Raw genomic sequence first — 15,384 nt, 5'->3', positions numbered from 1 at the left:
ACCCGTTCAGCAAAGAGACAGCCCATCCAGCAAAGAGACAGCTCAACCAGTAAAGAGACAGCCCCTCCAGCAGAGACAGCCCACCCAGCAAAGAGACAGCCCACCCAGCAAAGAGACAGCCCATCTAGCAAAGAGACAGCCCGTCCAGCAAAGAGACAGCCCATCCAGCAAAGAGACAGCCCCATCCACCGCTGTTACAGACCTGTCACAGTGTGTTGGCGGGTGAAGAAGAGAGGCCGCCATTGTCTCTCCAGTGCAGCAACCAGCCAAGTAGGTGTCCCTGTGTCAGCGGCGCTTCCTGCTTGTTACTGCCGCTCCCCCTGTTGGCCCTGCTTTAGGTATAGCCACACAGCGGGAGGTGAGCGGCGGCCGCAGTCTGTATTAGCCCCGTTCAGACCGCTGTGCAGCATGGTCATCTTGAGCCTGGCGGCCCCTGCCCACTGGGAAGATGCTCGGTGTGCCCTATGGCCATTCCAGGCCTGAATGACAGTACTATATTCAATGACATCCCTATTTTAAGAATTTTCCAAGATTTAGTATTGTGTTCTATTATTGCAATGTTGGTGAACTTGCTATACTATACATAAAAAGAAATTGTAGTTAAAAAGAAACACTGTGGTGTCCTGCTTAGAGCTGCTGCCATGCATTGGTTTGATTCCATAGTTATTTTCGACTTTTTATTATTGCATTTTAGAATTTGTAAGGTCCATAAATTAAATTTCAAATAAATTGTAAAAACAGCAGAGGGCACATCTGATTGCAGTGGGATTGTGAATTGTCTATCCAAATAAAAATGTTCTAACCGTCTCCACTCAGATGCGCCCTCTGTTTTTATTAATTGCTCTAGAGAACCTTCAGTTTCTTAATGCGGAGTTCCACCCATAAGTGGAAGCTCTGCTTTTCTGCCTCCCTCCCCTCCGCTGCCACATTTGTCACCTTTTGGGGGGGTGGGGGAGCAGGTTCCTGATTGTGACAGGTACCCATTCCCACTTCGCCGCGGCAAACTGAAACAGAAGTTTGGCACACCCCGCAGCCCTCTGGGACACTTCCAAGGTCCCAGGAGACTGCAGCCCATTCACAAAGGGCTGCACGCTTCGCGCATGCACAGTAGGAAATCTTAGTTTCCCTTAGTCAAGAAGGTGGCGCCAGCACCCGACAGTGGAATGAAAAAATGGGTCAGGGTGAGGACACCACTGGATGCCTGGACAGGTAAGTGCCCTACTATTAAAAGTCAGCAGCCACAGTATTTGTACCTGCTGACTTTTAATTTTTGGGGGGAGGTGGCGGGGGCCAGAACTCTGCTTTAAAGAGGTGCTGCTCAAAGTGTCTGGGAACCCCACAAGAACTGCGTTTGGATGTACCACAACTCCACTATAAGTCTTCTACACTTCTGAGCCACTGTCCTAGCCCTAAACAAATAACCTACAGTTCATATTCAGAACCCCATAAATAAATTAGGAGTATTAACATTTGTATTAAACAATAATCGTACTTTTTTGAAATATGAAAGGTTTAGCAGTCTTTAACCTACAGCCATACACACTGGAGATAGAAATACTAACCATTACACATTAAGATAGCAACTTTGTTACCCTCTTTAGCTCTGGAAGGTTTTACCCCCCTCATGCCCAGGCCATTTCTTGCTTTTTGGCACTGCGCTGCTTTAACTGGTAATTGCACGATCATGCAGCACTGTACCGAAACGAAATTTATACAAATGTTTTTTCACACAATAGAGCTGTCTTTTGGTGGTATTTGCTCACTACTGGATTTTTTATTTTTTGCGATATAAACATAAAAACACTGAAAATTTTCAAAAGAACAATATTTTTTACTCTCTGCTAACAAACATATCTAATAAAAAATTTAAAAGTCAAATTTCTTCATAAATGTTGGCCAAAATATATTCTGCTACATCTATGGTAAAAAAAAATTTAATAAGTGTATTTTGATTGGTTTGCATGAAAGTGTCTACAAATAATGGAATAATATATACTGGAATTTATTTTCCTCCTCCTATATGCAAACGACTGGAACAAACCAGGAGGCCATCACAGTCGCCGACACAACACAGCTAGGATCAAGGAGTTCTAAAGATCTGGATTGAAAAAGGGTTAAGCAAACAATGCCTTAATATACCAAAGTAATTAAGTAATTAGTGCCAGATAAACAGGTAAAAAGAAATGAAAGAGGGTGTAGAAATGGGAATATTACAATATACAGTAAGTTGAGGGAATAATTTATCCCCAGATCCCAAAGGTGGACATAAGCCAAATGATATACAGTAGGGCAAGTATAAGTAGGTATGGCAATCCCAGCCATAGAAAATTAGGTAATACACCAAGAGTTAAATTATTATTTAGGGATGCAATAGAAACAGTCCCCCGAAGCAAAGTATGGCAGGTAGGAGCTCATGTAAACCAAAAATTGATTGATGAACTGTTTTTTTCAACTAGACTATGTAACTATGTGTAGCACCCTCCTAGTTAGCTAGGGGGAGCTAGACTCCAATTTGTTAGTGAGGGTTGAGTAGCAGCCTGGATGTGATAGGTAGCAGGGGGTCAAATTTTGGTCAGAGCTGAGAGGCTCTGCAGACCAGCCCTCTGGAATTTCCCCCTGCTCTAGAACTCAGGAGAAATGTATAGAAGCAGTGGGTAGATCTGAAGAGTGGCTGGTCTGTACTTTTAGGGAATCCTGGCCAATTCCCAACAGGTGGCTTGGCAAGGGGCCAGGACAACCTTTAAGAATAACTGAGCCTGCTCAGCAGAGGTAAGGAGTCAGGTGGAAGATGTGAGAGAGGAAGAAATGCAGGAGCCTGTGAAGGGGACCCAGATGGGAAAGGGGCTCACTTCCAGGCAGAGGTCCATCTATGTGGCAGGGAAGGTGCATACCAGCTAGAAGGCCTGGTAGCAGCCACTGACCCACCAGCAACACAGGAGTAGGACCAAGTGAGTTGACCTGCACCCCCTGGGATAGCAAGGGGAAAGAGGCACTCCAGTGGGAAACTGGATTAGCTTTTTACCCAGGACTGTTCACACTGCAGATTCACTCAGTACAGCTCGATGAGGAGAGGAATAATCTGGGATCTGGGGCAGTACTGTGGAAGATGCTGGCTGGCTAGCTCTCCAGAAGAAATTTTGCTGTAAAGACTTGTACATAGTTGCTACGGAGTTTGTCCTCTGTTACCATTGTCCTTGAGTATCCCATACACCCCCTCAGCCCATCCAAGTTCTAATTCCCCTAATAAAATTTCAAAACAAGCCTAAAGACTGGTTGCTGTCTCAGTGTGCAAGTGTGGAAGAAGAAAATGTGTGTTGTTGCATGGCTGTACAGGACTATAGGGTGACCCAAACTTCCACGACTCCTAGGGGGTAGTGCCACACATGTTAACAGTTGGAAGAAATATGATGAAGATGTCATTATAGTGGATGTAACATAAAACATTGTTCCACAATGTCCAGCTATAGTCCCTATATCTCAACCCCATAATGAAACACTAATGAAGACACTTACTAAACCAGAAGAAAGCAACCTTAGTAATATACCTAGAGTTGAATAGTCATGGTATCGCAGGGGATAGCGACACTCCTGAGCCAAGGTAATGCTGCCATGTGCTTATCTGAACCCCCTACTAAGCTCCCGTCATGAGTTTAGGATTTCCTTCTAAAATCCATGCCAGACTCAATGGGCCTGGTAAACACTTTGGGGGGGGGGAGACATGCTGTTTTTAATTTAGTAGGGTAGGATTGCCCTTGACATCCATTCCAGACCCTCATAAGGATAAGAGTCCTGTATGTGTATTTAGGGGAAATTCCACCCTGTTTTTTGTGGGATCCCCAACTAACAATTAACATCTATACTGGACCCTCATCTAGGATAAGGGTCTGGTGTAGATGAAGGGAATCCCCAGCAGCTTAAAAACAGAAGTAAGTACTGTATCTAGGAGCTGGCAATATAAGCGTGTCTGTTTTGCTGTAGTAGCTTGTGTACATTGTACATGTAGCACCCTCGTAGTTATGCTAGGTTCAGCTAGATCCCTGATGGCTAGAAAGGAGCTGATTAGCAGCTCAGGTGAGATAGTCAGAGGGGTCAAAATTTGGCCAGGCTCTGCAGGCCAGCCCCTCTGGAATTTCCCCCTGCTCTGAGGCTTTCGGAGGAGGGCATTGGAGGCAGTGGGAGGATCTGAGGAGTGGTTGGTTGCAGCTTTGAGGTACCTCAGCCAAACCATAACAGAAGGCTTGGCAAGGGGCTGGACTCTCTTAAAAGGTGTTAGAGTCTGCTCAGTAGCTGGGGTGGAGGAGAGTGAGAGAGTCAGAATGTGGTGGTGGGAGAGGAGTGTGAGTCAAGAAGATGTAAGGCTGGAGGAAGAAGGCTGCCAGGAGGTCTGCTGGGATGGGCCTGCCTGCGAGCCTGGAGACAGAGAGGAGGAAACCTCAGGACCACCTGTGTGGCAGGGAAGGAGCGGCCCAGCTGATAGGCCTGGAAGCAGAAGCCATTCCACAAGCTGTGCAGGAGAGGATCTGTGTGAGTGCACCTGAACCCCCTGGGCGGATAGAGGAAGGAGCACTCTGGTGGGAAAATAGATTAGCCCCCTTCTAGTGACGGTGCACCTTGGCTGAAGGAACAGGAGCCACATCCCCTGCTCAGGAAAGGAAAGTTACCATATTGCTAGCTGAAGAGGAGTTCATCTGGTGTCTGGGGCACTACACCTGGAGTTGCTGGCTACCAATCCAACAGAGATTGGGGGTCTTAAAGGATAAGCTGTGACTAGTTCAGGAAGTTCATCCTCAAGATTTCAGTTCCCTTGGGCGTCCTATACACCCCTTACCCGTTAAAACAAAACAAAGGCAACACTCAACGCTGATTGCTGGCCATGGATGAACGCATGTGTGAGAAATGCTGATTGACTAGGTGTGCAGGACTATCGGGGGACCCAAATTCAACAGCAACACCCAAGGGGGTAGGGCTACATAGAGATGTGCCACTTTACAGGCAGGTTAATTAAAGGAATTTTCCATTATTAATTTTGTCTTTTAAGCACTATTAAAATCACTGCTCACTGCCAAGCACAATTTTTTTTTCATTTTGGTACATTTTCCCCAGGCAGTGACCAGTCTCCTGTGCCATTTATTTGACAATTTCTTGCCTATTAGCCGAGAGAAAGATAATTATTGTTTTGTAACATTTGGTTCTCATTGATTTCAGTGGGGTTCAGATTCAGCACCTGAACTTCAATAAAGTTTGCTGAACACTCCTCAAACCAAACCCAGGTACATTTGCCTTATCTCTAATACTTATTTACTTTAGTTATTACTGAAATAGGAGTTAAAGTGTTACTAAACCCACAACAGTAAAATCAGTCTGTATATGCAGTAAAGCATGCTTGTTATACTCACTGTGGAACCTAAGGGGGTTAATCCTCTGCATTGTGTAAAAATGCTGTTTGATCCTGACTTCTCTGATCTTACCCTTCTTATCTCCTGATAAGACATATGGTGTGGAGACACTCTGCACATGCTCAGTTTGGTGTGTATTGCTTAGAGAGGGTTTTTTCTTTCCTTGGGAGAGTGCAAGTGATCAGCACAGGGCCTATATGTTGACCGCAGGCAGGCGATAGGTAGACCGTGAACAGGCCCCCCCCTCCCCCCCAACAGCCACCTCTGCTGCTGTCATCCTCAATGCACAGCGTAGAGCGGAAGGCGGCACATGTCAGGACGGAGGGCTAGCAACCTATTACCAGCTTGTTATAATGAAATGTTCATTTGATCAGCTCCTCCGTCCTGAGCTCTGCTGCCTTCCGCTCTCCGCTGTGCAGTGAGGATGACAGCAGTGTAGGATGAGGATGGGGAAATGGAAAGACATTGTCAGTCTAGGAGTGTGCTGAATTCCACACTCTTCTGTACAGAGGTAGGCAGGGGCGGAATGACCATTTGGAAACTCGTGCACTGCCCGAGGGCCTGGAGTCAGTAGGGGGCCCCATGAGATGCCCCTGGTACCTTTTTCATAGGCTTTTTTAGGTTTAGGCAAGGACACAGGGGCCCCATGATCCCCTATTGCCCGGGGGCCCCATGAGTTGTCAGTCCGCCCCTGGAGGTAGGATACTTCTTGGGACACTGCTATGGGAGGGCAGAGGACATTGCTGGGGGAGGAAAGGGGGCCTGGGTCACTGTTATGGGGAAAAGGGGGGGCAGAGGACACTATTGGGGGGGAGGAGGTGATGTGCAGAAGACATTACTATGGGCACAGCCACCCCCATAGCAGTGTCCTTTACCGCCCTTCACATCACCCCCCCAGTGTGTCCTCTGCCCTCTTTTTCAAACCTGCCCCTAAAAGTGACTGAGAAGTCTATAAAGGATTGAACTGGCTATGGGGATGATTATTACACATTCTTATGCAAATTCAACAATGTCCAGTAAAGATCTTAGTAACTATACCATCACAACTTGCTAAAGCAAAAATAAAAACGAAAAATTAGACCTAAACTAATGCCATTATTGGCTGACACCAAGCGAAGGGGGAACATTATATAAAATAATGGGAGTGCAGCGGTGGAGCCAAAGCATTTCTAAAGTGGGTTTACCTAAAGAATTTAATCTGAGCCTGTCACCTGCACTTTGGTTGACAGGCGGCCTACATGGTCTGTTGAGCACGATAGGCCTAGTTGTTGGATTACTATTTACAGGCATACCTCGGTTTACGAATGCCTCGGTTAACGTAATTTTTGGTTTATGAATGAAAGTCCATTGAAAATAATGCTTCGGTTTATGATTTTTTTTCGCAATACGAGCGGATTAATTGCTTTTCAATGCATTTACAATTTTTTTTAATTATGTCCCTGTGCAGTATTTATGCCTTTAAAGTGCACTTTAAAAAGAGTTTTGAACAGATAAGACTTTTTTTTACTTTTTTCTGACCTCCGGAACGGATTAATTGCTTTTCAATGCATTCCTATGGGAAACCGCATTTCGGTTTACAAATTTTTCACAATACGAAAAGTCCCACAGAACGCATTAAATTCGTAAACCGAGGTACGCCTGTATTATGCTATTATTCCCCTATGCATAATCATATGGGTGGAGTGCAACATTGGGGTAATTGTAACTTCTTTATTGTAAAACCGCAAATTGTAACTATGTCTTTGCTCCATGCTCTGCAGCCTCATCTACCTTATTATTATATTATTATATTGATGTACTGCCCTCCTCTAGTTAGGTTGTCAGGCTAAATTTTGTTTTTTACTTCAATATAGTGAGTGGAACAGTCATCTATTATTTTTGTCTGGTCAGGGTTTCTTACCAAGGTGTTTGATTTCTTTCACGTTTCTGGAAGAAGCTTCTAGAATATAGGTCAGTGAGAGTCAATGGGCCAATATGAGTATTTATTAAGCCACACCAATCCCTGGAAGGAGGATTCCAGAAGGTGGCTAGAGAGGTGATAAATGTTTGGGAGGCTTGAGCAGAGTGTTCTTTCCTCTCCAGGGAGGGTTCCAGATCTCCTGGGGCTGTTTCCCCTGGGAAATATCTAATGAGACAAGAAACTGCAGCCTGGGACCCAGCAGGTGCTTGGCTGAGGACCTGGAGAAGTTTGGTAAAGGATTATTTGCTGGAGGGCATCATCCTGGAGATCTGGTCTCTCCCTCATTGAGGATCTTCCTGTGGATGCTGGGTGGCAGATAGAGAATAGGACATTGTAAGTAAAGACCTTGCTGTGTACCCTTGGGTGTGCAAGTGCTATAAAGGAATTAAGTATCAGAGGATGTTATATAGACTGGGACTGCTCTTACAGAATCCTAGATATACTCACCATCTTCTGTTATCTCCAGGGAAGGCTGCTTTTTTTCTGGAGTATCCCGATACTTAAACCCTCTCCTGTATCAAGTTACTCAGCAATAAATTCTAAAAAAGACATCTCCCTAGAGTGAGCCTGTATTGTCAGTGTGCATGGAACTGTATTTGTGATTAGCAGTACTACTATGGAAGACCTGGGTCATTCTCAGTGGCTGATCCTCGGAGCGGTCGCACTGGAAGTGATATCATCAACCAGGGTATAAGTAGGTGGAATGGAAAGCAAGCTAGGCAGAATGCTAACATGAGGCTTGGACTGTCGTCATGTCTATGGCCCTTTGTCAAGTCATCCGATCCAGCTTCCGCACTGGATGATGACGTCATTTCTGGTGCTCCCACTCGAGGATCGGCCATACACCAGCATTTTGTCCCCCCTGGCGCTGCCATCTTCATCAACTATATTTGGTCAGCCGTCCAGCCATCCATCTTTTCATGATTCCACTGCCAGCACACGTTTAGTGGCCTGTGCCCGCCATCTTCGCCTGATGGAGATAATTTATTACTGTGACCCATGATCACAATCCACCACTATGGGCATAATGTACTAAGCTTGTGTGGTACTACAAGCATTATCATCAGATTGTGGCAGAGAATTTAGACATTTTATGCCCACGCATAGGAACTTTTTATTGACTGGATTCACAGTGTGTTAATAAATGCTTTTATGATTTATACATCTTAGTGTGCTGTGGATTTACACCTATAAAAGCTGTCCTGAGTGCTCTATGTGGATTATTGGACTGAGCAAGGTAAATGTAGCTAGGTTTTGTGTAACAAAGTCCTGTACTTTCATGCAGTACTGAATCATCTTTGTACATTTCCACGTACAGTGGTTACTATTTGCAGAGCTTTCCAAACACTGTAACATCACTTAATCCCATCACGTGTTATCTGTGTGGAGAAACAGAGGCTCAGTGAATATTTTGTGATTTGAGTGTGGTCCATTTGGCAAGTCCTCCAGAGGTGTGTTACAGGGTTTTATTTCTCTGATTGCACTATATTGAAAGATGATTCTTCTTGCCTTGCATTCTGCCAAGGGAAATAAATTCTAATGTTCCTTTCCCACTCCCCCAGTCCCTGCTGGATTTTATAAATGTAACTAGCTAATAGCATATCAAATGGTTTGGGCTGCTAGTAGGAAATTTCTATTTAACTTGTGAAAATGTATAGACCTTATTAGTGTAGTAGTTCAATCACTTTCCACAACCTCGGGCGCTCATAGGTGAAATGTTTGGTTGGCCTTACTCATTTGGAATGGGAGGTTTTGATAAAAGGCAGTGGAGCAAAATGAAGGACACAGTTTTTTATTTTATCCACAGGAGAATGGAAAAACTAATATCCAGTAAGTAACGAAAAACATGCAAGTGCAATACCCACACAAAAGGCCTAGCCCTAAAAGGCGCAGTGCAGAAAAAAATTTTGGTATCATGATCATGTGCCTGTTCACACAGTGGGCTCCCACACCCAAGTGTTACTGAAAGCACCCCTAGGGCGGCCACTCCCATGGGTCACAGACACCACAGACTCTCTGCCTTCCTTGCCCCTGGCCAGACAAGGTGGACTAGGAGGAACTGGGCCCATCCGGTTTTCCCAGGGGAATAACTCCCTGGCCCCAACAGTCTGTGGGCCCCTGAGTTTCTGTTCCAGCTGGTACTAGCCCCCATCATACCAGCAGGGGTACTAAACAGCCAGCCATTCCCACCTAGCGGCAAGAATGACAGCAGAGCACCCCTACTGGACACTGATAAGAACAGATACAACACTTGATCTTAGCCAAAAGGCCGAGAAGCAATGAGGAAAAAATGATGGAAACAGTGCCTACTTGGTTCATAGGTTCCTCCATGCTTTCTATGTGTAATATAGCTATATATTGGTAATTACCCATGTGACCCTCCTTAACACAGCTTATGGTGTTTACAGTTATGACCTAAAATCTTATTATTGGAATATATCTCCTCTTAAAAAGCTGACTATACATGGGCTGAATGTTACCCAAACACACACCATTCAGTTGACATTTGGCACATGTATGGAATCATCAGTGACAAGAATTTCTGATAAGGACAGTGGGAAATTCAAGCATGCTGAATGAAGGAGGAGAAGCTGCATTGGGAGACTTCCCCCTACTGGCCGGCTTTATTTCCTCTGCTTTGCTCGTTGACGGCCAAACACCACAATATAGGAGGGCTGCTTGGCCTGATCACATTATTGATTAGCTAAGACACATTAACACAAATCTTACTCTTCTAAATGCTTCTGGCACTACAGACATCATAATAGATTTTCATTATTACAAATCCTGCAAAACACAGAAACTCATAGCAAGCCTGAAGTTGTAACAGTTTATTTAGGATCGAGACAGACAACAAATATACAGGTAATAGACATCTTGGATATCTCCGTTCATATATTAACAATATTTATTAGGAAATGTTTAGTTATAAATCTATTAAGGTTGGCACTTTAGGATTATTGAACCCATACAGAGTGACTGTCTTGTGAACTCTATACTCCAACTTTTACAAAGTGGAATCACTCATGAACACAAAGTTTTCTTTCCTTGTTATGAACTATGTGTCTGTTTATTATACATTTTCATCCATGAAAATGTATATCATGATATATACTGTATAAAATATAATACATATATATATATATCTTTATGTCTATATACTGTATATATAATGCAGTGTTTCTCAACCTTTTTTCAGTCAAGGCACCCTTTAAAATAATGGACAGTCTTGAGGCACCCCATTCTAAAATAGGGTGCCTCGAGACCATCTATAATTTTAAATGGGCACCCCATTCTAAAATGTGAAAAACTATTCTAATAGTTTTATATAATGCAGCAATATCCACACATGTAGAACCCCCAACATTAGAGGTGAATTCTTCCAAAGCAAATACACTTCTGCACACTGGTACTGACTAGTATCCCAATGTTTCCTTTCTCCCTCAGTTTGTATCCATCACTGAGCTAATGTGACCCCAGCACTGATGGAGAGGGGCAGGGGAGGATCAAACAAGGAAGCTGTGCAGGCAGCTGACATCCTCCTTATCAACTGATGATGTCATTGGCTGTCAGGCTAGAACACAGGTGTCAAACTGGCAGCCCTCCAGCTGTTGCCAAACTACAAGTCCCCAGAGGCATTGCAAGATTGAAAGTTACAAGCATGACTCCCAGAAGTAGAGGCATGATGGGACTTGTAGTTTCGCAACAGCTGGAGACACCCCTCTGCTGGAAGGTTGCAATGGTGCACTATGAAAACCTGTGGCTTTGTGTAACTAAAGGGCAGGCTTGTTCCACCCGCTGGCTTGTATACAAGTTTTGGGAAATGTTTAGACATTTTGCCAAGGCACCCCTGAAGAAACCTCAAGGTACCCCAGGGTGCCTGGGCACCCTGGTTCAAAAAGGCTGATATAATGTGTTCTCACTTAAAGGGATCTTATTTTCATCTCTGTATATTTGTAGAAGCTTTTCCATCCTTGGTCAGTTTTCCAGGCGATGTCAGTGGAGCTGCTGTTCTGTGTCTGCAGTTTATACTCCCCATTCATACTCGCGTAGTAGCAGAAGACAAACCACCAGCCTCCAGTGGACGACTTAGCGCAGTTGGTCTTACTGCTTGTATCATTGTCTTCATCATAGGTTGAGAAAAATGCATTGTTGTGATACGACATGGAATCTCCTGGGAAGAGTGCACAAAGTAGAAAAACACATTACATGGAATCTCCTGACACCCCAGGCTCTCTCAACCCTATGAGACCTTCAATTTCTCTCTGCACCTTAGTCTCGGTTAGCAGCTTTGACTCTCTCAGCCCTATGGGCATGGGATCTCTCCTCTCCAGCATGGAGTACTATCCCTTGAGTGGAGCACACCTGTCTCTCTAATGAGAGTGCTGAGCTATGCACAAGTCTGTCACAACCTCTTGCTTTACTGCTACAGTGCAGGCTGGCTGTGCAAAGTCATACTGTATGTGATTTTGTTTTTCCGGGTAGTGAATGTGCACTCATCCACCTACCCACGCTGTTATTGGCTAACTGACATGTTGATCAGCAAATCCCGCCCAATGATTCACGACCGGGACCCGTCAATCATCGGAGCTAGTCACAGGAGAGAGATCTGTGTTGGTAAACAACACAGATCTCTCCTCTGACAGCAGGGATGTACCATGTTTTGGCAGGGAGACAAAAACTGGCACGTCCCCTAGTAAAACAGTACACAGTGCACATATTACATATAGTTAGGCACACAGTTAACCCTTTGATTGCCTCAGATGTTAACCCCTTCCTGACTAGTGTCATTAGTACAGTGTCAGTGCATTTACCAGCACTGATCACTGTATTAGTGTCAATGGTCATGTCAGTGTCAGTTAGCTAGTGTCAGAATGCCTGCCATACCATCACCGTCCCACTATAAGTCATTGATCACCACCATTACTAGTACAAACTATTGCTAGTATTACTAGTAAAAAAAAAAAAGATTCCAAGATATATATGGTCATTTGTAGACCCTATCATTTTTGCACAAACCAAGTAATATACACTTATTAGGATTTTGTTTACCAAAGACATGTGGCAGAATACAATTTAAACTAAATTTATAAAGACATTTTTTATTTTAATTTTTTTCTGGGATATATTTTATAGTAAAAAGTAAAAAATATCGTTTTTTTTTGTTTTTTTTTGGTTTATAGCACAAAAAAATAAAAAAACCCAGCGTTGATAAAATACCACCAAAATAAAGCTCTATTTGTGTGAAAAAAAAGATATAAATCTCATTTGTGTACAATGTTGCATGACCGTGCAATTGTCAGTTGAAGTAGCGCAGCGCCGTATAGCAAATAATGGTCTGGTCATGAAGGTGGGTATATGTTCCAGAGGTCAAGTGGTTATAATGGGTATGCACAGCTGCACACTCAGCCTGCTGGTCTTCTACAAGATCTGGACACTAGATTGGAGACCTATTCCTCCCAAAACTCTTTGAAGTTTCCAAACTCCGGAACAGAATCCAGGAATACCAATTACCTAGAGAAAGTTGAGAAACAACCTTTCTTCGCATAAAATTAACATTCTGGAGTCCCGAACTCTGCATACATGGAAACCCTATGCCACTTCTATTTCCATTACATATATACAGTATATACACTATATTGCCAAAAGTATTGGGACGCATGCCTTTACATGAACATGAACTTTAATGGCATCCCAGTCTTAGTCCATAGGGTTCAATATTGAGTTGGCCCACCCTTTGCAGATATAACAGCTTCAAATCTTCTGGAAAGGCTGTCTACAAGGTTTAGTAATATGTCTATGGGAAGGTTTGACCATTCCTCCAGAAAGGCATTTGTGAAGTCAATCACTGATGTCGGATGAGAAGGCCTGGCTCGCAGTCTCCGCTCTAATTCATCCCAAAGGTGTTCTATTGGGTTGTGCAGGCCAGTAATGTTCCTACACCCCAAACTCTCTCATCCATGTCTTTATGGACCTTGCTTTGTGCACTGGTGCGCAGTCATGTTGGAACAGGAAGGGGCCATCCCCAAACTGTTCCAACAAAGTTGGGAGCATGAAATTGTCCAAAATGTCCTGGTATGCTGATGCCTTAAAAGTTCCCTTCACTGGAACTAAGGGGCCAAGCCCAACCCCTGAAAAACAACCCCACACCATAATCCCCCCTCCACCAAACTGTATACTTGGCACAATGCAGTCAGGCAAGTAACGTTTTCCTGGCAACTGCCAAATGCAGACACGTCTATCGGATTATATATATCAGAGTCCAGAGCGCAAGACCAACATAAAATTATTAGTCCCCTTTCATAGTCATATGAGATTGCTTCTGCTGAAAGATTCTCTTCAATTCTCCATATATTCTCACCACATAATAAAGCTGATTGAGTTCTTCAATTTATACGTGAATCTGTAAACATGTGAACCCTTCTTCCTCTTCTTCTAAGATAATTCTCTCTCCCCATGTAAAAATACATGCAAAAACCACATATGGTGCATTATCTCCTTAAATCACAATTCCAATGATGTATTAAACTCACATAAACAGTGCAAATATTGTGCCAACTTATCCACCACTTGATAACACTCCAATATCTGTCATCCTTACACTTACCCTTCAGTCCAAATTGTCTTGCTTCTACATAAATTGACCTTGCGTCCCTCTTCTTTTTTCTTTACTTCTTAAAACTACTCTTCCAAAAAAACAGATACTCATATAGTGTGGTAATGCTAATTACAATGAAACACTGATAGTTTTATTGTACTCACACTCTTTCAACCTTTGTGATTGCCCCAAACCAGTGCTTCATCCACCAATGGTGTTCCACCACCTTATAAATCATGCCCCTTACCAAACTCTTCTATACTCTAGATCAGGGGTGGGCAAACTTTTTGACTCGAGGGCCGCAATGGGTTCATATATTGGACCCGGGGGCCGGACCAAGAGTAGATGAATGATGTGTATGTGTCATCCATAGTAAGTATAGTAATATTCCCCCATAGTAAGCATAGTAATTAATCCCCCATATAGTAATTCATCCCCCATAGTAATTCATCCCCCATAGTAATTAATCCCCCATATAGTAATTCATCCCCCATATAGGAATTCATCCCCCATATAGGAATTCATCCCCCATATAGTAATTCATCCCCCATATAGTAATTCATCCCCCATAGTAATTCATCCCCCATAGTAATTCATCCCCCATATAGTAATTCATCCCCCATAGTAATTCATCCCCCATAGTAATTCATCCCCCATATAGTAATTCATCCCCCATATAGTAATTCATCCCCCCTATAGTAATTCATTCCCCATATTAATTCATCCCCCATATTAAGTCCCCAAGTCCCCCCCTGTTTCAATTCACTTACCTTTGCTCCGCGCGTTCCTCTCGCCGTGTTCCCGCGCCGTTCCGGTGTAGCATGAAAATCTGTCTCCTATGAGGATCTGTCCCCCTCGACGTATCTGCGCATGTGCCAGTTTCAGGCATTAGCAGCCGATCGCGATCTCCGGCACATGCGCAGATACGTCGAGGGGGACAGATCCTCATAGGAGACAGATTTTCATGCTACACCGGTCTCCTGACAGCCATCCTGACAGTATCACGCTCCACGGGCCGGATTAAAAGGTCTGCCGGGCCGTATACGGCCTGCGGGCCGTAGTTTGCCCATTGCTGCTCTAGAGCATAATGATCTCAAGAGCTACCACTTCCGTTCCTGTGTTTATTCCTTTATTGCTGGTCTCCACTAAGATGTTATCCATATGGAACCAAACAAAAGCAGATCATAGTGTAGCAGAATAAAATCCAAACTATTTATTAGTTAAAAAGTGCTTACAATATGTAAAAAGAAGCCAGCATACAACACCTGGTCCGAGACCTTTTTCAAGATGGCCACCACTGAACTTGCAGTTAACGTTTGAGGTCACTTGCTGACATTTTTCTTCATTGCGACTTTATTAAAGGATGTGCCATCCTATCATCTATCGGATTACCAGAGATGCGTGATTCGTCACTCCAGAGAACACGTCTC

At 43.8% G+C, this 15,384-nt stretch overlaps 1 protein-coding gene and 1 non-coding gene across 2 annotated transcripts in view; both read right to left on the bottom strand.

Moving 5' to 3' along the window:
- Window positions 1–9,437: 9,437 nt before the first annotated feature.
- LOC149464418 (U2 spliceosomal RNA) lies at window positions 9,438–9,637 on the bottom strand. The gene has a single exon (XR_016312385.1). It is a non-coding gene; the product is annotated as a U2 spliceosomal RNA (small nuclear RNA).
- Window positions 9,638–10,172: 535 nt separating this feature from the next.
- The window catches only part of LOC149464417 (ficolin-1-A-like), a 29,619-nt gene continuing 24,407 nt past the window's right edge, over window positions 10,173–15,384 (bottom strand). Inside the window, exon 10 of the mRNA XM_089674699.1 lies at window positions 10,173–11,530. Coding sequence (XP_089530825.1) covers window positions 11,280–11,530 — 251 coding nt within the window. The 3' untranslated portion in view covers window positions 10,173–11,279. The remainder of the gene's footprint in view (window positions 11,531–15,384) is intronic.

This window comes from Staurois parvus, unplaced genomic scaffold (genome assembly GCF_062004578.1).
Source record: "Staurois parvus isolate SC_StPar_1 unplaced genomic scaffold, SC_StPar_1.0 ptg000151l, whole genome shotgun sequence".
In the NCBI taxonomy this organism is placed as follows: domain Eukaryota; kingdom Metazoa; phylum Chordata; class Amphibia; order Anura; family Ranidae; genus Staurois; species Staurois parvus.
Note: the sequence above shows the minus strand (reverse complement) of the source record. Positions and strands in the feature narration are given on the sequence as shown.